Here is a 23,916-nt window from a genome sequence, read left to right on the forward strand (position 1 = left end):
TAACTGTACAATGTCTTTAGGTAATATATGAGCTTTAACAAAAATTCATTAGCTGGTATTATAGTTAAAAAAATGCTTAGCCCAGACATAATATAGTCCCTTACATGTACGAAAACAGTTGTATCAGGTAAAATACTTTTTTATTCATCTGCATGCAAAAGAGGCTATACTGACTTAGCAATACAGTAATAGTTTAACTTGTTTCCAGATTTGTGTCTGTAAAAAGCAAAACATTTTATGTTCACTGAGAGCCTTTCAGTCAAATGCTTCTGCATGTCTAAATCCAGCAGATACATGTRTTTTAAGCTTGGCAGCTTTGGCTTTGCCAATCAACTTTATTTCACTGTCCCGTTGAAGAACAGATGTTCTCCATAATGTTTATTGTTTGCTCTCCTTTTTCAGGCAGTTTATCTCTCACTGAAAGAACAATAAAACTAGATCATCCTCGGTTTAGTACCAATCCCTTGGCGTATTTAAGCACACACTTTCCTATGGTTCTGTTGAAACTGCGAGCCTTCTTGGGGAGAGTTTGCAATTTCAGGAACCATGCAAGAGTGTAAACTGACACGGTCCCTCTGCTGACTACAGCAGTGTTGTGCTCAGAAATGCTGTAGAAAGAAAGACTAAGAACCTAAGTCCAAAAGACACTCTTCGCCTCCCTCCTAAAACCTAGGTTCTCACAGTCTAAGGCACACCAAGTGCCTTGTTTTTTGCCAGGAAAAGATCTTAAAATTGCTGCTATTTCATCAGGGATGAMCAGCACAACTGAGAGCCTCCAGGCTGGGGACTCCATGTCTTTATCCCATGAGATCTGATCCGGCTGTCCTTCGCTGAGCAAGCCTGACTCCTCCACAGCCTGAGCTCTGTCCCAAACACAGCAGTCCCAACAGGGTGTTACTGTTCTAGTGGGGGAACCTGGTTGAACCAGCAGCTCYGTGGCTGTAGCACATGATGAGCAGCTGGGGAAATGTGGATTCAGTGTCTTCCTCAGTMTGAGGTTTTCAAGGCTTTCAGCCCTACGTGTCCCARGAAAGTGTGTGTCAAGAATGAAACACCGTATCACCTGTCTGAGACTCTTCCTTCGCTTTTACATAACACCAAATCCACTGCCTTTGAGCTCGTGGCTTTCCTCTTTGTCACTCTGATTTTATTGGGTCTAACTTCCTCTCAGCCCAGCCTAAGCCCCGGGTCTTGTGACCCCAGAAATCCCCTGCCTGTCCGTCCAGGATCTCTGAAGGCAAGCTTCTTTCTCAGTAATTCAAATGGCTGAAACCTCTCAAGATGCAAGTTAATAGAGCTTTCACACTAGGCTGTGCTAGTGCAAGCCCATCATACTTCTGCTACAGAAAGAATCGATTAGAGAGTCTATTTATCTGCTCTAATTTGGCCATTTTGCACTGYCCCTGCATGACCATTAGCACCAGCCCCAAGGGCTCGGAAATTATAGATCAAGCACCCAATAATCACATGATTAAAACAAAACTAGACAAGAAACACCTTACCACCTAGGTTTTGAAGCTGAAAATAGTAAGTTTTTCAATTTGCATCCCTTACATTATACTCAGGTTACATTTGCAAGGTTTTCTTTGCAAATATAAACACTAGATTATTTTTTTTAATGACACACATTTATTATGTGTGCCTAGCAGTGGGAGCTAGACTCTAAGAAAAACACAGACCTTTAAAAAAAGGGGGAAAAATAGAGTTCTATGGATTCATGGGAGAGCAGCTCTTGAGCATAGCATGATATGAAATACTTGCAACGCTGATTTAGCCTTCCACATGAAATGGGAACATGCAGATCCTTGGAGCTTTCTCAGCAGAGAAGCTCATCCCACTTTCTCAAGTGTTGATTAGTCTTTGAAGTTAACCCAGGATCCTTACCTGCAAAAACCTTCATGTCCTTTGTTCTCTGTTTCATGAAGAGCCTTGTACAGCTGTGTAGCTCTTCTAGTTTAGATTAACTCATGGCTTCTTCTACCATCAAGCTCCTCATTTTGCCTCTAGTAATTCTCCATCCCTCCACGGACCCCCTCTCATCCCTTGTAACCCAGATTATTCCCATCATTGCGGACAGTCCTTAGGCTTTGAGCACAGAGGTTACCCTGGATCTGGAAGGGAAGGACACAGTCCTTGTCAGTAATACAGGATACAGATGTACTGTTTTAATATAGCAAGTTAATTATAACAAGTCCGTATCAAAATTCAGAAGCTGTACACAGGGTACATTCTTCAGCTGTTTGTGAGCCATTCTGTCATCTGCCCTCTTTACATGTGAAAGGCAGAAGCACAGACACAGCAAAGGAAACAATGAGGACAAAAAAATCTGAGTTCATCCTCTCCTGTGTTTTGTCTTGCGTTATGTTAAAGAGGGACCAGAGGTGTGTGCAAACCCAATTCAGATCAGATTATTGGCCAGACCTTGTCCCTGAAAAAGCACATTTAACTGGAATTTTTTWAAATGTTGTTTTTATTTGTGTTTATGATTGGGGAGGTATTTTCACATGAACTTTTATCGAAAAAAAGTAAGTTTGACTGAAGTCAATATATATATACATACATATATATATACACATATCCATATGGGAGAAAAGCAGGGAGGAGAGGAGATTTAAGTTTGGAAAGTGTACTTCTGTAGGGCAGCGCCTACTTGGAAATGGTACTGAGCACTCTATAGGGTTACATGTGCAAATAGCAGAGAAACATTGGCTGTATCAGAGGAATGTTTACTATTAGGCCTTTATTTTACATCCACACTACTACACCTTTAAGATGACCACAGGAAAATTACTAGCCAAAACATAATATTTACTTAAACAAATCTGATAAAATTATAGTGCAAAAAACAGCAAACAGCAAAAGCCCTCCCACCCTGGGATTGTGGTAACTTCTATAGAGCTTCACACAAGCTTCCTGTGGTAAGCAGGAGTTTACCTGAGGCTGAGGGGCTTAATCAGTGAATAATATTGGGGCCTGGCACTAGAGGGGTTGCATCTTCTGTACCCCTAAAAGAAATGACCATGTTGGTGTCTGCCCAATGCACCAGGAAAAAAAAATACTGTGACTGGCACTGCTGTGTTCTGCAGACTGAAATCTTCTCTAACAGATAGAAAGAGGAAATATTTCAAAGTGTAAAAGCTGTCTTTGAGAGTAGGAAAGCCTTGCAATGCAGTTGCATGTTGCACACATGGATACACACTGTGTTTACAGTATGCACCWTTTATAAGGAGATTTTCTTGACATGCTGGGAGGAAGAGTTCCTCAGCCAGGAGGCAGATATCCACAGACCTYGATTTATGACCACCAGCACCTTTGTGTACCATTGCAAAGCAAGTTGTTTTTCCACTATACTGACGCCCTAACGTTGTTCGTGGGTGTTACAAATCAAAGGCAGTACRTTCCAATGAATAGGAGGAGTCAGACAGGGATTTATTCTTGGCTTTGCTACTGACTTGGTTTTGTGCGCTTTGGGGCGCTCACTTCTTGTTCTAATGCTGTATCCTTTTGCCTCTTTTTCCATATCCTAAATTCAGTCAGCAGAATTTTAGGACATGTGCATATGCAGCAATACAACTTAGAAAACCTTCAGCTTGTGTGGAACAACACAGTTACCACAGTACATAGATAGATACAGAATATCTAAAAGATTAGCCTGCTCATTAATGTCTAGTTAGAATCCCACATCTTCTAGCAGCAGCTTAAGAAATTGTTCCATGAACAGCTTAAGGAGGTGAAGAAGGGATCCAGGGGTGTGAAGAACACGTATTTGCCGACTAGAGCTCCTACGGTGATGACCTTTCTCAAAGCTTTCTGCAATGTTTTCAGGCTTATACGAGTGCATGACGACCTATCACCGGGCTGGATTCAGCCCCGATAGACAAAGGCACTTCCCATTTGCCCTTTGTATGGCTGTATCTGCTCGTTCCGGGGCAGACTGGTCTAGAAGCCCAGCAAGCTAGTTCCTCATTTTGGGATGATTCATTTATATTAAAGAAAAAGCTCCCTACCCCCAGTTTATTCAGAGAGCTGGATGGAAAGCCAAAGCTGGAATGTAAACACCAACACCAATATCTGTACAGAACAGCAGGGAAACGGAAACGTGCAGCCAAAGCTTGTGCCTGGCCCGTTCAGGCAGGTTGGTGCTGCTGCCCCATGGCGTGGATGCTAAGCAGCAGTTCACGGTGGCTTTGGGGAACGCAGCAGTAGTGGGCAGTGACGATGGGTGAATGCACTCCCCAGGCTCACTGACACTAAGTGATCCCATTGGCATTTCATTAGCAAGACCATCCTTTTGCCACCTCAGCCTCCTTGCATTGGTCTACAGATTGGTTCAAGTCTTAACCTATAGGTTCTTCAAAAGTTCTTTATTCAAAGGAAGACTCAATTCTCCTCCATTATTGAGGTTCTCAGTAATCACTGCCACCAGTGCAGCATTACCAGYGGTRTATGTAATCACTCACACTTTCTTTTTGTTCATGGAGAATTTTGTGGGTCACTGGAAGAACAATCAAACTTTGAAACAGGTTCCAGGCTGCCACACAGAGAGCCAAAGCCTCGACTGCCAAGGTAGCATTCTCTGAAGTCCTGCCAGGTTCACAAGTGAGGCCAGTTTCAGTGAGCAGATGAGACAATGCACAGAAGGGGGAATTTGGTATACTAGAAAGTCTTTGAGAACTGGGAAGAAGAAACAAAAACCAAGCAATGTTTATTATTTCTCAGTCAGTAATTTTTTATCTTAACAAATAAAGGTCTGAATTAYGGCTAGACAATAAGCCAGGGACCACATCAATCCTCTTTAACATAGTGAAGGTTTGATTTGAAGCAACACTTTACCATRTGCCTCTCCATTAGGTTTTAGCGGTTGGCTAAGAAATTGGTCCTTAATAATCCACTGTCTGTTACACACAGCCTTTAGCTTGGTTCAGGAAACCTTCTCATGTAGGTAGCTTGCCCAGCACCATCTCTGCACCATGAGACTCCACACCATTCTCCATGACGTTAGATTTGATGGCATGTTTCATTCCAGTCACCTTTAATCTCCTTGTCCGATCTGCTTCTTCCACTACTATCTCTCATGTCCTGAAACCTCCTATAGGAGAGCTACAGTAGCTCTTTCCCTCTTCCACAAAAATTTGATAGCATTCTGTAAATATTCAGAAATTCTCCTTATATATCCATACATTCTTAAATCTACACAAATTCCGAATTACAGAAGCCTCTTCAGCATATTAGCACAAAGCAGTGGGGGGAAAAAAACTCAAAGGGTACGATTACTATCTGGCAGCAAGTTTAACATCTGGAGCGAGGTGACTTTTGCTATAACTCACCATATAGTTTGTCAAGTACGTCAGTCTGAGAGTAGGAAATAGCTACTGTTTTGTTCCAGAATGCAGTCAAGCTTGCTCATCCTGCAAAAGGAGTGGGAAAATAGGTGAAAAGGGTAAATTCAAAGACATATAGGTAAGAAAGAAAAGACTATCCTTGCAGTTCTCATTTCTTAGAGCATTTTTCATCCATCCTCRAAGTTCCTATTCCTCACACCCCTTCTTCAAAGACACACTGCAAGTCACACTGCAAGGCTACAGCAGTCCCAAAGAAACCCCAAGATGACGTTGGAATTCAGACATTTAAGAGCAGCTCTGGGCACAACTTCATTTCTTCCAACTGTAATAGCTGCTGTGACGTCAAGATTAAGTTCACTAAAAATCTGGCCACACTTCTGACCTTGGACCATCATAGCTACTAACACTAGACGATTCAATTGTCACAGCAGCCAACAGTCTACTCCCATCRGAGTTGGTGCCTTGGTAACTAATCATCCAGCACCTAAATTTCTCATTTATTCTCCACGAGATGTTTCTGAGGGGAACTAAGCAAAAAATTTCCTGCTTTTCTGCTATTGGAGATTAAGTTCAAAATTAACAAAGCCATAACCCAACACCCCCCCCAACAAAAGACCTGGTTCCATTTTTTCCAGAATATGCGTTTACTACACTTCAAAATTCACATCCCATGTTTTTCCCATGCAGATGTTGTCTAAGGCAAAACAGAGTATATTAAGCAAGTCTGCTATAAAGGCTCCAGTGAAGGAGAAAAACGAAAAAATAAACAAAAAAATTCATAGGCACTACAGGTCAAAAACCATCGTCTTGCACACCAACTTTACCATATTGCCATGAATTTATTGATTGCTGATTCAGATTAGTTTGTGTATATAACATGCAAGATGGAGAAAAAACACAATCTTTTACTATAAAAATATGGACGTCACATAGCTCAACAACAATTCTATGAATGGCAAATCCAGATAAAATCTCGGTGCAGGTAGCAAATGATGCTCTTTTTTCCTTCTTTTTCTTTTCGCTGCAGTAAAAGAACTCAGTTTATTTATGGCTAAGAAGCATTCAGATGACTCAACAGATATTTAATTAATTCTATTTGATAACTTGATTACAGCAGAGAATTTGCTAAGATGCAGTAGCAGAAGAGTACACCACRCCAACCGGAAAACATGGGACTGCTCTATTATGAAAATATTCCTTAGCAGGAAATAAGAAAGCACTGCTTGGCCTACAATTCACCCAGAGCGGACAGCAATTCAAGTCAGCACACAATGCTGGAAACCAATTCTATTTCAAAATTACCAATAGCTTTGGGTCTTCAATCAGCATTTCTTGTTTGAAACAGAGAGAAGAACCTTATTTTATTTATTTATTTTTAACATCCAGATGTCCATGAGCTAACAGGCAGTCCTCTTAAAATGGTAATTCAGCATGTTAGTTGTGCATGGTCCCACTATTGCACGCTGTCCACAAGTACCAGGGAAAAATAACAGTGTACCTCACAATCAGCCTCAATAAATAATTTGGAAAAAAAAGAAGTACACCTCTCTTGCAGTGGAATTTTGCATTCAATACCACACACTTTGCTACTCAATAAACTCAAACAAAACTTTCATTAAAAGCAGTAGAAGCTAGAAGATACAATGCTTAATATATTCATTCTAGTTTTTATACTTCATTGAGCTATAAAGATGATAACATCTTCACAACATCCTCAAAAAATCAGAATTTGGGAATTTAAAGAGCTTGACCTTCCGATTTCTCCAACAAGAAATCACAAAAGGGAAAACAGAGGTCAAAAAAATTAAATGTCCCAAATATTTTATTCATAAATCACAGAAATTAAAGAGAAAAGCACATCTTCTGTTTTTTTAAAAGACAGCTTATCAGGATCTTTGTTTTACRGTGACTTGAGAGTATAGATGCGTATATATATATGCGTGTGTATATATATATATATATGCCTAACAATTTTTTTCTAAGGTTTCTTCCAGTTAATTAATAGCGTTTTCCTTTAAAAAGGGTTTCCTCCCAACTAAATTAGTGATCGTATTAACAATTAAAAATTAAAATTAACAATTGCAGTAGGTCTTGTTCTCAGACAGGCTGTAGTATGGTAGAGTGAATCGTTCTTTTCCAAGCATCAGTTGCTTGATTTTCTTGCATTTCATCACAAGGATGACTATGGTTTGCAGCGCTGGACGAAGCGTGGATAGAGACAGACATCTCTGATATGGTGCCTGTTCAGAATCCAGGTCAGGAATCGTTCTAATCCCAAACCATATCCACCATGAGGGCAGGTACCGTATTTCCTCTGTGAAATTAAAAGCAGAAAGAAGATACTAAGCATGCAATTATTACYGAAATAACAAGCTGAATAACATCAGCAGAAAAAAAAAAGATCATTCTGTGAATGAATGACAGGGATACTAGATTATGGTCTTCCCAGGCAAGATTTCTGTGTTCAACTTCTGATGGGGAAGACTAGAAAAGAAAGTTGAAAAGGAAAGTCTTAATGACTTTTTTCAGCCTTGACCTTTTTTTCTCCTGTTACACTAGGTAGAACTATTCAAGTCTGAAGAGACCAGTCTGAAAGACACGGGCCTCACAAAGGTAGCGCATTGCAGAAGACATTACCAGAGGCACATACCAGCATAAGCCAGTCTAATGAAGGTGATCTGTAAGGGCAGTGTGTATGGCAGCAAGCAAAAGCAATTTCAACAGAACAGAAGCTGTTATCCATTGCATTTTGCAAATGGCTAACTAATCATCTATTTCTGGCCATAAAAACTATGTTTCCAATTTAGACTGTATTGCTTTAAAAGGAGTTAAAAAAGAAAAAGAAAAAAAAAATCAGATACCATGTTCCCTGACAAACAGCACATGGAATCTGTTTTACACACCTGATCAGTGTACCAGTAATACGGTGTGGGATCAATGCCCTCTCTCTTGTAGCCTGCTATTAGCTCCTCACTGTCCCAGATGCGCATAGAGCCTCCAACAATCTCACCAACATTAGGCATCAACACATCAACCTACAATACACAACATGAGATCAAGCTAGTACAAATAAGCTGTCTACACAAGACGGAAGGAAAAGTAGCCCAAATTTAAAAGCATGTTTCCATAACACTTTTTACCATATAATTTTAACTCTCTATGAGGGAAGAAGTGAAGGCAATTCCTGCTAGACCCAGCTTATGGATGGAAGAAACCAACTGATTAGGTTCTCTAATTCAATCTCTGATACTCCTGACAACACTGAACTACAAAACACAAGAACAGTAGCACTGCTGAGAACAGCACCTACTCTTCCACGCTGCCAAACAGCTAGTTTTCAGACCACAGTTTTCAACAACAGTCAGAGGAATACAAGCACTTTAGGGCTGCTTTTATTTTTTTTTTTTTTAGCACCAACAAGCTTTGCCAAGAGACTCCCATCAAAATGAAGTTTGATAAGATTTTTTCAAGCTTTTRCTGCAATACTCATTTTACGCTCATTCACATAGATATTCCTGCCCTGTTTAGGAGTCTGTAACACTAGGCAAAACATCAACTTACAGATTCCGTAAGCCGGGAATCCTCAGAGCAGCGTGACATATAAAAGGACTTTATCTCTGCAGGAAACCGACACAACAGGATCGGCTCATTAATGGTGTCTGTCATTAATCTCTCAGGAGCTTCAGGAATATCCTGTGATTAAAGAAGATTTTATTAATATTTAGAACTAGAAACACTACAAAGTCTTAAGTTTCACAACACATCAGGCAAGAAAGACAAAGATAGTTTCAGATCACACATATCCACACATTCATCCACTGTACCTAAATTTTTAGTCAAACTGATCTTAGAAGAACAAGAAATTTTATATAATGATCACCCCAATGTTTTAGATAGAAAGCTTATGAAAAGTCTAACTTGAAGGGAGACTTTCCAAATGACTAGTAAGCATTGAAGAGCCTAAATTCCTTCCTCCCCAAAACAGTTTTCCACAAACCTTAGAACTAAGAAGTTCAAGTGCTTCCTTGTTATGTGTTCAGGGATATTCATGATTAAATTCAACTGATCAGTTACAGCCATGAGAGCACTTTTAAGTTTTCTGACTGAAATTTGATAAACTGTGAAACATCTAGCAAAGTATATAATCAGAAATTTAGTTTTAATCAAACCAGCAGGTTTTGTGTTTAAAAGAGGGGAGACAGGCAGGATGACACCACAATTACAGACAGACACAAACCACTAGAGATTATGTAACTGTGTCCAATTCTGGGATCCCTACATCCAGTTCTGGGCTCCCCAGTCCAAGAGAGACGTGGAGCCACTGGAGAGAGTCCACGCARGGCTATGAGGACAAGCACAGGACTGGAGCACCCGCCCTATGAGGAAAGGCTGTGAGAGCTGGGCTTGTTCAGCCTGGAGGAGAGAAGGCTGAGGGGGGATCTGATCAATGAGTGTAAGTATTTGAAGGGAGGGTGTCAAGAGGATGGGGCCGGACTCTTCCCAATGCTGCCCAGCAACAGGACAAGAGGCAACAGGCACAAACTGAACCACAGGAAGTTCTGTCTGAATATGARGAAAAAATTCCTTCCTGTGAGAGTGACAGAGCGCTGGGGCAGGTTGCGCAGAGAGGTTGTGGAGTCTCGTTTTCTGGAGATATTCAGAAACCATCTGGACATGGTCCTGGGCAACATGCTCTAGGTGACCCTGCTTGAGCAGGGGGGTTGGACTAGATGATCTCCAGAGGTTCCTTCCAACCTCAACCACTCTGTGAGTCTGTAACCATGGCTTATTAAGCATTGTTTAATTAAAAACTCCTCCTATCTCCCAAAGTTTTAATTCTTTCAGCCAATGCTAACACATATTTTTTAGACTAGAGGTTAAAGTCAGAATACTAGAGTTTTCTTTAGAAAGAAAAAACAGCCACAGCTGCTGGTTACTTGTTTTCAATCCAGCCAAACACTGCGTTGCAGCACTGAGTTGCAGCACACAGTCAGGAAATGGTAAGGAAGGAATAGGAACATAACCTTTCTCACAAAGAAAGCATTCATCTGAAAAAGGGCAGGGAGAGGAGAGCAGAATCCTCATTTCCCTATGGAACCCAACATTCAATACAGTTTCTTCAAAGAAGAGGCCTTTCCCTCTCTTCACCTCTATAATCCTTTCATRCAGATGGGAAAAAAACAGCAGCAGAAAAACAAAACAAAACAAAACACCAGCACACCAGATTGAGCAACCAGTTTTTCTTCAGACTTTACTCTGTAGACTTCAAAGTTAAGAAAATTATATAATCTCTCCCTGCAAACCCTGCTTCTCTTAAATCCTTTTATGACTATGGCTACACCACCACCAAGTCCTATTGAGTTCCTTCAAAGCATTCTGCCTTACATGCTGGCAAGAAGTRAGACAAGGAACAGACGGACAGATGACAAAACAGAGTTTGATTCCAGCATTCCAAGACCGCGTGAAAACCCAAGCACCAGGGCACCTCCCCAGTGCAACTGCAATACAGCATCACTACATCTCCCAGCACAGTCTGGGCCTGAGGTTTAGAGCAAAATCCACTTTGACTTAAATGGGACTATAATTTCACTCATCAGCATCATCCTAAACCAAACACAGCAGATTTCACACAGGGAAAAAAAAAATCTAATAGCATTGTGGCACAAATACACTGTTCTTCCAGTCACTGACTATTACAGCTTTAGTGCAGGGCTACGCAATTTTGTATGTTCTAATTCCTCAAGAGCCTCAAAAGGACTTACTTCTCCAAACTCATAGTAAGTGCCATCTTCCTTCTTCACATTGTGTTCCTTTAACCATGCAATGGCGTCAGTATAGTTCATTCGTCGGAAAGGACGTTTAGGGGGCTGGAAGCCCTGTCRATAAAAACGGACATAAAACCAGTTAGAGGCATATCTTTAAGAAAGATATTTTTCTAATTGATAGGTAAGTCTGCTTCCAGACCTAAAGTATATACATGGCTCTTGCCAGCTCATGCATCAATAAGTTGTTAATTAAAAGATCAAGCTCAGAGAAGCGCTGAAGWAAGAACCAAACACTGCTGTCTACCCAGTGCTGTAAAGTTCACAGAACAGATGCTGAAAAAGATCGTAGGAGAAGAAAGTATTTTCAAGGCTAGTTCCTCCTGCRAATTCACTGCATATATGGGTGTTAATCTGACCATTCTGCAGACGTTCCACACAGGGCCACGGCGTGCTATGCCACGATAGAACGTGTTTTCCTCCCTGCATGCAGAACTGTTTCTGAACTTGCCACAGCCATACCTTTGTGAGAAGTTCACAAGGTGGCTTGTGTCTGTGCTATTTCCTACCTCCTGTCTCATCTCAGCCCAAATTTAAAGGTGAACACAGCAGTAAAAATGCAATGTTTATCAGGAAAGTAAGTCCAAACAACTGGAGATGACTGGGTCTATATGTSCTATGAGAGAAGAGCTAGAGATGGAGACAACACGGCTTCAATAGACTGCTAACTTTCTTTGCAGAGCCAACAAATACAGTGTGTTTCTAACAACRGAAAATAGCTTTACAGAGCTCCAAGTTCCATGATAGAAAGTAAAACACTGAAGTTGTGTCATTGCTCTTTTGTGCTCAATCTGCAAGTACAAACTGGACAATTCTGCAAGCTCTGGGAAAAGTTTTTGTTCCACCGGTACAATACATGTTACAATAAACACAAGCACACAGCTGGCTCCTGGACCTTTCTAACTTCTTCCACCTCAGTCCCCTTCTCCTGGGGACAGTTACCAGCTTTGCAGCATCATCACTCTTTGATGTCACTGGACATTGCTACAAAAGTCGGCACAGCTCATTGCCATGGCCRGTCTTTTTCAAATGGACGGGCATGCTGATCACGAAAGACCAAAGATCAGGTTTTCTAGTCTATTCACACTGCTGCCTACCGGGTTTAGGTCATGCAGTAAGCTTGCTGCAGGTGATTTCAAGACTCTGTCCACTACATCACAAACCAAATTCTCCAGAYGATCCAACAGCTCCTCAAAACTTATAAAAGGGCATTCAGCTTCTATGTGAGTGTATCTGAAACAAAAGGTCATACCATTACAAAACACACCCAAGCAAGTTATCTTCAGCTATGAAAAAGCCTCAAGAGAAAGAATTCCCTTTATCCTCTTTTTCATTTCTCTCACTTCTAAATTGTAAAGGAAGTAAGGCTTTTAACACATTGTCAATGAAACAACACTATCAGTTGTAYTTTCTAAATACATAAAACTTCTTAAAATTTTTATCAGCTCTGTTTAGCCTAAGTCTTCGTTCAGTAAACGGCAACATATTATGACCCACTGGTCATTCACAGAGACAAGATGCAGCCCCCAAAGTACATTTGCTCAGTTCTTCCCTATTACCCTAATGCAGTCTTCTCACTGTACATTCCTTCATCCAGCTGTCTGCTGCTTCCCTGCTTTATAATTTTATACATACATAATCAATATGCATATTTTCTCCATACTCAGCCAAGTGTCTGCGTGTCCTGGATTGCTCAGCTCTGTATGACTGAGCAATACAAAAAACATCTCCTAATGCTGGAATGCAGGTCTCCAGGTAGAGCTGGGATGACTGTGTCAAGTATGCCTCTTCACCAAAATAATCCAGCTTGAACAGGGTTGAGCCTCCTTCAACCTGTGTTTGGACTAAAGTTGGTGGAGTCACCTGTTAAAGAAAAGCACTGTGATTACTTCAGTGCAGAATTAAGGATAATGACAATAACATGCAAGAGCAGYGATATAAAGCACACTCTTCCAGAACACAGCTACAAAGCTTTTGTACATAAGCATACAAGCTCTTCATTCTGATATCCTTCAGTACCCTAAAAAGCAGCATGCAGATTTTCTATGAATTATGCTGTAATGCTTTTATGCCCCAGCAGTGTCTATATATCTTTGAAGATTTCAGGCCATGTCTACAGAAACAATCAAGTAAGACTTTACTAATAAGCAGCTTTCCTTTTGCTCATTTTAGGTCAATCAGAAAGTCTATACAGTTCTTCCAAGAACAAGATGCTTCTGAAGAAAGGAGATGAAAGAAATCATTTGCAGACAAAGAAAAATATACTTACTTCATAGTATCCATTGGCAAAGAAGTGATCCCTGAAGGCCTGTACTACCATGGAGCGCACCTTGAAGATTTTTGACATATTCTCGCCTCGAATCATCATATGCCTGTTGTTAAGTTGCACATCAACCTCTGAATCCTCATTGAGGAGATTGTCAGCCCCTCCTGCTGGGGCTAGGCCAATGAGCTCCCAGTAGTCACAGCTCAGCTCATGACCTCCTGGAGCCTGACAATTTGAAGAGCAGCAACAATTTTAGTCCTTTTTTTTTTTGCCACTTAGATGTCACCATGTGGCATCTTAACAGAGATGCTAATCCTTCCAGTTTAAACAGAAGATGCTAAAGCCCTTCTAAATACAGCTGTTTTGAAAGTGGCTGCTTCATAACCCAGTCGTACCACTTCAGTCATACTACCCTTGAAAAACACCATTTTTAACCCACCACGCATCTTTCGGACTTAACTGTAAGACTGAGTACTACTGCCAGACAGTCTGAAGATAAACAGAACAAATCTAGAAACTCAAGTGTAATGTATCACAGAGAACTGGGTTAATTCAGCAGGAAGAACAGAATGCTAAGCAGGCTGAGGGAGCTCCTTACTATCTTCAACTACTCAACAGGTGATTACAAAGAAGATGGAACGAGAGTCTTCTTGGATATATCCAAGAAAAGGATAACAGTCACAAATTGCAGTAAAGTGATTTCAACTGGATATAAAGAAAAAACTCTTCACACCAAGAGTGGGCAAACTAGAGCACGGGCCTAGAGAGACTGTGCAATCACAGTCCGTGGAGATCTTCGCAAACACACTCGGACAAGGCCTTGGACAACCTGGCCTAATACTGGTTCTTCTTCAAGCAGAGGTTGGACCACATGACCTTTAGAGATCCCCCACCCCCTCAACCAGAACTATTCTGCGATAGCTTACGCTGGCACAAASTACCTTCCTATATGCCTTTAGGAACATCACACACACGCACACACACAAGTCCTCCCATGTATTAAAAGACAACACCAACTCAAAATTGCAGTACGACATCGGAAATATTTTGTTCTTTGTACTATGAGAAACATTCTGAATGGCAAACTCCCACAGAAGTCAAAACAAGTTGCTCAGATCATGACAAGGGAAAAAACAGCTCACTACATATATGAGTACCTTTGAGTTTGCCTGTCAGAGGGGCCTGAGCAATCTTTCTGCACCAGGCAACATTTCACCACTATGTGAAAACAGGAAGTTTCATACTGACTATTTTTCCCCATTCAGTTCCCTACATGACAAACAGAGATCCCAGATCAAGGGCTGAGCCCTGTCCAGCTGCTTGGGCTACAGAACTGACCTCTGCACTTCTGGTGCCAGAAGCTCCCCTWTGTGAGTCACAGGAAAATATACTTTTGTTCCCTAAAATATGTTCTATCTCCCCCAGCATTTTCAAGATATAAATGCAATTTTACAAAGTCTAATCAACAGATATTTGATTCACCATAAAGAACAGTACAAATCTGGTGTTTTTGTGTACTGAAAGCATTATATTGCATATGCTATGCAAAGCCACAGAGAAGACTACTTTGAGCAAATACTGTCTAATGCATCTTGAAAACATTGTCTGAAACAGTGCAACAGCGCTCCAAGAAGCAATTTTGTTTGCATCTTCTCTGCTATCCTAGAGTTAGAAAAACTACTCGAAAGAACAGACATGAGAATATGAAGTGTCAATCCACAAAGAAAAACAAATTCTTGCTTCTACAGCTAATGACAGTTTTGAGTATCTCTCTAAAAGAAGAGGTGAGCTTACAGAAYAGCAAGATTAAACGTACATCTATTCTGCAAATCTCAACATTACTGCTTTGTGTTCTCCTTCAGAAAAAAAATGCTACAAGTAGCTATCAAAAGCCTGTCTTAAAAAAACTACTTGAAATTTAATAGAACAAATCTGTCTGCAGCTTCCTTCCTGTTGCTGCATCACAAGTTAAGTTTTGCCACACAGATGCACGTTTACTTTTGTCTTTCAGTCACCTCTGTCTGTTATTAAGTCTTAAAGTCTTGCAGTAATTTTGAATAAATACCTTCTGTATGTTCTGATGCGTGTACTGAGTTGCTGTCACAGATAAGGGTTCCTAAAAGTTTCTCTGCTGCCTTTGATTCCTTTTTGAGTCATTCTTCACACATAGCTCCTAAGCGTGTCTTTAGATCAGCGTATCTTTTAGATTCAGACAATTTTCTGAATAGTTTTTAGATCTCAGCTATGAGAGAGGTATGAAGCATAAGCACCATCATATTTCAAGGGTTAAAATCACATCTGCCCAGTCACAAATCTGAGACCATTTAAAAAGTGCCTTGTTTATACTGCTTCACTGGAGGACAAATTAAGATCTTTAAAAAAACGACAGCGTGAAGAGTCTACAAGCACCTCTCAGTAAGAGAAAGGGCTAAGCTCAAATTCTTGATCTCATAAAATAAAAACTGACAGCGTGAAGAGTCTACAAGCACCTCTCAGTAAGAGAAAGAGCTAAGCTCAAATTCTTGATCTCATAAAATAAAAACTGAATAGACCTTATTCACTACATTTCCTAGAGAAAATAAAAGCATGTCTTTTATTTAATAAAATTTTCCATTGATATACACTATAAAACATATACAGGATGTGTCATTAGAAAATTATTTCAGGCAAAAAGTAAAGCAGAACAGTCACTTAGTKCACACACACACATACACACACACAGAGAACTGTAGGTGACAGCAGTAGCTTTAGGACATTTGGGCTCTTAGTGCTTTTTGGTTTTGTTTTGATTTTTAAACAAATACACACTGAACTCAATAAGTAATTATTTCTACCTCTCCTTTTCATACCACCAGGAAAACGACAACCTGTTACAGAGCAGGAGAACCCAAACACACAGCCTTATCTAACTSCCATACCTGCTTGCCCTCAGGAACAAGGCTCAGCACACCATACACTGCAACGCTGCTCTCTGTAGAGAGAAGTAGCCCATTGTAACACTGACACTACACAGAGAGAAAGAAACAAAGGCACAGTTAACATAACTTTTAATTTCTATTTTTCCCATGAGATCTACTGGAATCACAGACAAGATTAATGCATAATTACTTCTAATCACTTTTCACATTGACAAAAAAACTCTAAGCGCAGGAGATACAATTTAATAATAATAGGATTTAATCAATAGGTTTAGGAGTTTCCAACAGTCTATATAAAGTAAAAACAGATGAGGTATGAACTCTTCATTTATTCACTTAGAGATAGAACAGACTTATATCATTACAACTTACCAGTTCATCTGAAAGGACACACTGTAGAAATCCTGTGCCATCTCTCAAAACTACGAACATCAAATTTTTTCCTAGTTAAAAACAGAACAAAAATGCAGAGAGCCTCAGATTTATTCACTGATCCACTGAACAGATCCACCCCAAGAAACATTAGCCCCTGGAGTGCAGCTTATTACTGAAGGATCGTGATTATGTTAAAAAACAAAACAAAACAGAAGACGCAGCAGGTAAACTCTGAAACACTAGCTCAGTTATAGAAACCTTTCACAGAACTGTACTTTGTATAACTTGAGCTAAAATAAGCTTCAACAAACATCAAGAGTAAAGCCTGCTCCAACCCCAGCAGGGCTGGGATTTCATTGCCATGCCATGACCTCAGCAAACATGCCCAGGTCCTGAGGGACAACACCGTTTAACAGAACTGATGAACACACAGGCCCAAGTTACAACTAACATGGAGAAAGTGATGTCACTCTGGTGATCCCCATCTTCACAAAAGCATCTGGCAAGGAATTCTTTTTTTCTAGGAACTAGAATCAACCACAGAGAAGCAGAACCAAAGACAAATGTCATATCTAAATCCACAACTGCTTGGTCAAGTCCTTCAGTGAAAAAAGATTACACAGGTATGAATCAGCTTTGTCACACACTGCCAGATCTTTTTATTTTTATATAAATATATACATATATATATATATATATGTACACACACACATATATATACATAYACACTTACACATATATATGTATCTCATAAGATAACACAAAAAGCAGCTTACAGTTTTCTGGCTTTGTACTGGGAGGTTTTATGCAAATCTCTCACTCCCCAGCTGATGCCACCTTGCAAACTGGGATACTGAGCATTTTGAAAGCAGGTATTATTCACTATACTTAGAAGTTATGTCACTTTACATAACTTAAACTGATTTGTTGATTTTTACTATGAGAAGAYGTTAGTTAGCTCTTCAATTTGAAGGATTTAAGAAATGAAACAAATTAAGTCTTTTTAAAAAAAATTCTGTAAGACTGGCCTGCAAGTCAAACGTCCCAAAGGTATTGGACTAAAAAGTCTGTACACATTCATACATTATGATTAAGAAGGCTCTACATATTCCTATATTACGCAGAATTTGTCAGTGGTACACTGGTCAGTTTGGTATACCAAAGGGGACATCTAAGTGATGGTCTAAAAATTTCAGAAGAAATCAAACAGCATTTATACTAAATTTTCAGATCTCCATGGCTACTGAATTTGTTCCATCTTTTTGCACAGGTTTGATAACTTTTAAAGTACTTGTGGTTTACCTTGCCTACGTAATCTGTGAATCCAGCCAAAGATCTTCACTCTTTGCCCTCTGTAAGCCTCCAGTTCACCAATCTTTACCTGCACAGCAAGGAATAGAAGCAATCAACCGGAGAAAAATCACCATTTAGATGACATTTGCCACATAATTACAACATCTCCTCTCCAAAATATCTCCTCCTAGCACTTGAATGGAAGTTCCATGCAAAATATAAGCACAGCTGTCAAAGCTAAGCAGCTGTTTAGGAAGGAAAGAGTATTTTATCCAGTTATATCAAAGACAGCATGTTTGGACAATACTTACAGACCTCATATTGAGCCTATTCTATTCAGCAGGCTCACTTTGCCATAAAGAAACTAGGAACTATAATATCCTYGATCAGTCAAGAAACTCACTTTGGATTTGGCCAAATAAAGAAGTCAAAATACTTTAACAGCTCACACCTGAACASCAGAGTGTTCAGGTATTACTGAACTAAAAGATGCATTAAATCACCAGATAATTTAGAAACACTTTCTGCTGCTCTGAAGTGTGAGTGGGCTTCTCCAGATTAATTTCTAAAAATATTCAATAGACAAGTTCAGTTAACAGTCTAAGAAGCAAAGGACATCAAATCTGGATCTGACATTGGCACACCTAGATATGTAGGTGAGGTATTGACACTGCTATGTTCAGAAAAATTAATCCAGCAGGCACCTCTGAAAAGGATCAGGCCTCAGTAAGTCTGACTGCTGCAGTGTGGTGGTCTAGAAGAGACAGYAATTGATTTCTGCACAGCTGGGTACAGCTGCCCCTTTCAGAAAGGGCAGCCATGGGAGGGCAAGGCTCAAACCAAAACCATCTTCCACACAYGCTGCACAGGGCCTGTCCAAAAACATCACTAAGCAGCACATATAACATCTGCATACTAAATTAAGGCCTACACAGTCCCACCAAATCCAKCAGGACTGCAGAAATAACCACATAAAAACTGTACTCCCCATCTCAACAACTTACGTTCTCTAACTAGCAGTGTTTCTTCACTCTCCACCACAACAACAATCAACTAAAGGCAGCAAAAAATAATGAGCTTTCTCAAACAGAAGTACGGTCTTTACCAGTAGACAGAAAAGGACACAGAGAAGTCTGATACATGAACTGACAAAACTCAGGTAATACTAATAGACATAGATAACCAGAAAAACAAAATTACATTTATGGTTAGCAACAAGACTGTGGCCTTCAACAGCTGCCAGTGCCACAAAGCAGGGTCAGAACCAACATTCGTACGGAGAAGAGGCTGCAACTAAGGCCATGCATCAAGTATGCCAAATCTCACTCACACATTTTGGCTCTGGAAGACTAGGATCATTCTTGATAACAATTTTCTTAGCTTCCTCTAGGTTCTTCTCTCTTCTCAAGAGATCTTCTGCCTGGTTGTTAAAAAAAAAATGTTAAACAATTACTACTAGCCTTTATAATATTCTCATGCTTCACAGTTACTGGAGACTGTAACATACACTTACAGACAATGTGTGTCTTGAAAAGCTCTGACATTACTCTGCTAGGGCCTAATCTAGTGACTAGGTAACSTCATCRTCCACRATGAGAAACTACACACATTTCACATTTTTTTGCAGGAAATCTAAAGTCAATAAACTACAATTATATAAAACTCACCCAGTTTCAACCATTTGCTTGTTGTGAATCTAAACAAAGGCAAGTTGTAAATACCCTATATATAGAAAAGAATGCTACAGGGAGGAACAACCTGAAGGTTTTTCTTTGTGGGGTGGGAGAGTGAGGCTTTTCATGTCTTTGGGAAGGAAAGGTGCCATGCTGCTTCCAATGTGGCATCATCTGCAACCTACCTCTTTCTTCTCCTTGGCCTCATTCTTCATTTGTTCCCTGTGCCACAGTTTTTTGACATTCTTCATCTGTGACTTTGAAATAATGCTCCATCTCTACATAAATCCAGGGAGACAGCAGAAAATAAGAGATTACATTTGTGTCCCTTCACACAAAGGAGCATTAAAATAAAAATTTCTACTTGGAACCTCTAATGTTACAGTACCTCATTTTCTTTTTGTGAATCCACATAAATAGTAGGAAATGGTTCCTTTCCTGCTGTCATTAGAGCCTAAAAAGGTGGGRGAAAAGTTGACAAAATGAATGACACTGTAAGTAAACTAAACCCATGCTGAGATAAAGCAGACTAAGGTCATGAGAGAGAGAGCAGAAATCCTCTGGTCAGGAAGTGGGGGGACAGAGGTATAAAATTCACATTTAGAAGTACACTACATATACAGTGCCAGCCACTTGACCTAAGTGAATCACAGAATCAGTAAGCTTGGCAGAGACCTCTGGAGATCATCTAATCCAACCTCCCTGCTCAGCAGGGTCACCTAGAGCATGGTAGACAGGGTTGCATCCAGGTGGGCCTTGAAGATCTCCAGACAAGGAGACTCCACAACCTCTCTGCGCAACCTGTGCCAGTGCTCCATCACTCTCACAGGGAAGAAATTCCTGCTCATGGTCAGGAGGAACTTCCTGTGCTTCAATTTCTGCCCATTGCCTCTTGTCCTGTCACACCGGACAACTGAAAAGAGTTTGTCCCCGTCCCCTTGACACCCTCCCTGCAGGTACTTGTACACATTGATCAGATCCCCCCTCCTAATGCAGCCCAGGAGACCATTGGCCTTCCTGGCCACAAGGGCACATTGCTGGCTCATGGTCCACCAGCACTCCCAGGTCCTTCTCTGCAGAGCTGCTCTCCAGCAGGGCAGCCCCCAGCTTGCACTGGTGCCTGGGGTTATTTCTCCCTAGGTGCAGGACCTTGCACTTGCCCTTGTTGAACCTCAGGAGGTTCCTCTCTGCCCAGCTCTCCAGCCTGTCCCGCTCTCTCTGAATGGCAGCACAGCCCTCAGGTGTCTCAGCCCCTCCTCCCAGCTTGGGATCATCAGCAAACTTGCTGTGGAGGCACTCTGTCCCCTCATCCAGGTCATTGATGAAGAAGTTGAACAGGATGAGACCCAGTACTGAGCCCCGGGGGATGCCACCAGCCACAGGCCTCCAGCTGGACTCCACACCACTGATGACGACCCTCTGAGCTCTGCCTTTCAACCAGTTCTCAATCCACCTCACTGTCCACTCGTCTAACCCGCACTTCCTGAGCTTATGTAGGAGGATGTCAGGGGAGACAGTGTCAAAAGCCTTGCTGAAGTCAAGGGACACAACGTCCACTGCTCTCCCCTCATCCACCCAGCCAGGTAATCCATCCTCGAAGGCTATCAGATTGGTTAAGTAGGATTTCCCCTTGGTGAATCCATGCTGACTACTCCTGATCACCTTCTTGTCCTCCGTATGTCTGGAGATGACATCCAGAAGGAGCTGTTCCATCACCCTTCAAGCGATGGAGGTGAGGCTGACTGGCCTGTAGTTGCCTGGGTCTTCCTTCTTGCCCTTTCTGAAGACTGGAGTGACATTGGCTTTCTTCCAGTCCTCAGGCACCTCTCCAGTCCTCCTCAACCAAAGCAAAGTCCTCCCTTCTCCAGACTTTCTCCCTCACGTCCAGGCTGCAGGATTCCTGAGGGCTGCCCTTAGCAGTGAAGACTGAAGCACAGAAGGCATTCAGTAATTCTGCCTTCTCTGTACCCCTTGTCACCAGGGCCCCCGCCCCATTCAGTGGCGGGCCCACATTTTCCCCAGTCCTCCTCTTGCTACTGATGTATTTGAAGAAGCCCTTCCTGTTGTCCTTGACATCCCTTGCCAGACTSAATTCCAGCTGGGCCTTAGCCTTCCTTGCAGCATCTCTACCTACTCTGACTGCATTCCTGTAAYYCTCCCAAGYAGCCTGTCCCCTCTTCCACAGTCTGTTTACTTTCTTCTTCTGTCTGAACTTGGCCAGAAGCCCCTTGCTCACCCATGCAGGTCTCCTGCCCCTTTAGCTGCACTTTTTGCTCAGAGGGATGCACCACTCTTGAGCTTGAAGGAGCTGATGTTTGAATATTAGCCAGCTCTCATGGACCCTGCTTCCTTCTAGGGCCTTAGTCCATGAGACTCCTCCAAGTAGGTCTCTGAAGAGCCCAAAGCCCACTCTCCTGAAGTCCAGGGTTGCAGTCCTTCTTATTGCCTTACTTCTTTCYTGCAGGATCCTGAACTCCACCATCTCATGGTCTCTGCAGCCAAGGCTGCCCCCWACCTTGGCATCYCTAACCAGTCCCGCTCTGTTGGTAAGGACAAGGTCCAGTAGGACACCCTTCCTCCTAGGCTCCTCCACCATTTGTGACAAGAAGTTGTCATCAATGCACTRCAGGAGCCTCCTGGACTGCTTGTGCCTTGCTGTGTTGTCCCTCGAGCAGGTGTCAGGGTGGCTGAAGTCCCCCATGAGAACCAGGGCCTGTGATCTTGAGGCTACCTCCAGCTGTCTATAGAAGGCCTCATCGACTTCCTCTTCCTGGTCAGGTGGYCTGTAGTAGACACCCACAACAGCGTCCCCCATGYTAGCCTGTCCTTTAAACCTTACCCATAAGCTCTCAACTGCCTCCTCCTCCTCCTACACCCCCAGGCAGAGCTTGATGCATTCCAGTTGCTCTCTCACATAAAGAGCAACTCCACCACCTTGCCTTCCTGGCCTCTCTCTCCTAAAAAGCACRTATCCATCCATGACAGCATTCCAGTCATGCGAGCTATCCCACCATGTCTCTGTGATTGCACAGTTACCTTTAAAACAGTTTTGAATGGTTTCTTCTGTGTCCCATCACCAGTGGAATCATTGCCCTCTTGCTCAGAGACATACAGTTCTTCTGTAACACAGGAGAAATACAGACAGTTGCTTAAAAAAGTATCAACTATGCCTATATTCAGAAAGAAATTGGACATATACAATGATTTTAAATCTTCAGAACTATCAGGAGTGATAAACCTTGGCCAGATAGAATAAGACTGTTAGTATTTTCCATTTTTAAAATCAGTACATGTAATAAGTGAATTATRCCAAATCTTTAGGGATTTCCAAGAGATTAAACTCTTGAAAGTTGCTGGTTAACATCAGGAACAAAAAGAAAGAAGCTTTCTATGGAAATAAAACTTTTTTTTTTTTGATAAGAAGGCAAATAAGTTGAGAGAAGTYAGACAGCTCAGCTAAACATCTGGTTAACTCATAGCCAAGAAATGAATCTCCTATTAAAAAGAACTGAGGCTATTTCTTCCTTTTTCYACAGCTGAACTGGAAGTCAAAACCAGAGGACAAGATCTGTTTGCTCCAGCCTCCACAAAGCACTACCACAATCCCCTGCTCAGGTATGGGCAGTCTGTAAAAGTGAACCTTCCTTCTAATGCRAAAGCATGTAGTTTCAGCATCCAAGGGAAGAGCAAGTAACACCTCTGTCTGATGGTAAGCTCATTACTAAAACCCTATTAGCATTCCTCGAGTTTTGAGTAAGCCAYTGGTTGGCCTTCTCCACGCTAAACAGCAAAGCTCCGTAAGCCTTGCTTGCCGTAAGGGGCATTTTCAGTCTTTTAAGGAAGATGCAAAGTCCTGAGAATGATTAAAGCACTCCAGTTCACTATCAGCTTCATTAACTGCTAGCAGCCAGAGCTGASTACAGCGGTCTACAAGCGCGAAATGCTGAGGTTATCCACATGTAACATACATGCACGCATGTCAACCCACACGCGCACACATAGGCACACACGCCATTCTTCTGTACCGCTTTCACAGATCCAGAAGCCAGAAACACACCAGTGAAAACCTTCATTATGGGATATTTTCGTCAAGCAGATGGTAAAGTAATATACACTTTAAGTAGCTCCTTTTAAGAAAAGGAATTCTATCGGGAAAGTGTGCGCGCGTGTTTCAGCCGGAGCGCTTCCAGGTATTTTAGTTTCCACGGAAAACGCCTGCGTGTGAAA

At 41.5% G+C, this 23,916-nt stretch overlaps 1 protein-coding gene across 1 annotated transcript; it reads right to left on the reverse strand.

Moving 5' to 3' along the window:
* Positions 1-6,161: 6,161 nt before the first annotated feature.
* NARS1 (asparaginyl-tRNA synthetase 1) lies at positions 6,162-22,899 on the reverse strand. Its single transcript, XM_085300175.1, has 14 exons — positions 22,726-22,899; positions 20,078-20,143; positions 19,875-19,967; positions 19,347-19,436; positions 18,026-18,104; positions 16,721-16,791; positions 16,349-16,435; positions 13,434-13,655; positions 12,828-13,027; positions 12,262-12,397; positions 11,105-11,218; positions 8,904-9,035; positions 8,246-8,377; positions 6,162-7,656 (listed from the first exon to the last, which is right to left on the reverse strand). Exons 1-14 carry the CDS (start codon positions 22,882-22,884, stop codon positions 7,525-7,527), a joined length of 1,713 nt encoding a protein of 570 aa, XP_085156301.1. The 5' UTR covers positions 22,885-22,899; the 3' UTR covers positions 6,162-7,524.
* Between the last annotated feature and the right edge of the window lie 1,017 nt (positions 22,900-23,916).

The sequence above is a fragment of the Rhea americana genome, unplaced genomic scaffold, assembly GCF_003343005.1.
Source record: "Rhea americana isolate MKP2758 unplaced genomic scaffold, rheAme1 scaffold_161, whole genome shotgun sequence".
Classification (NCBI taxonomy): Eukaryota; Metazoa; Chordata; class Aves; order Rheiformes; family Rheidae; genus Rhea; species Rhea americana.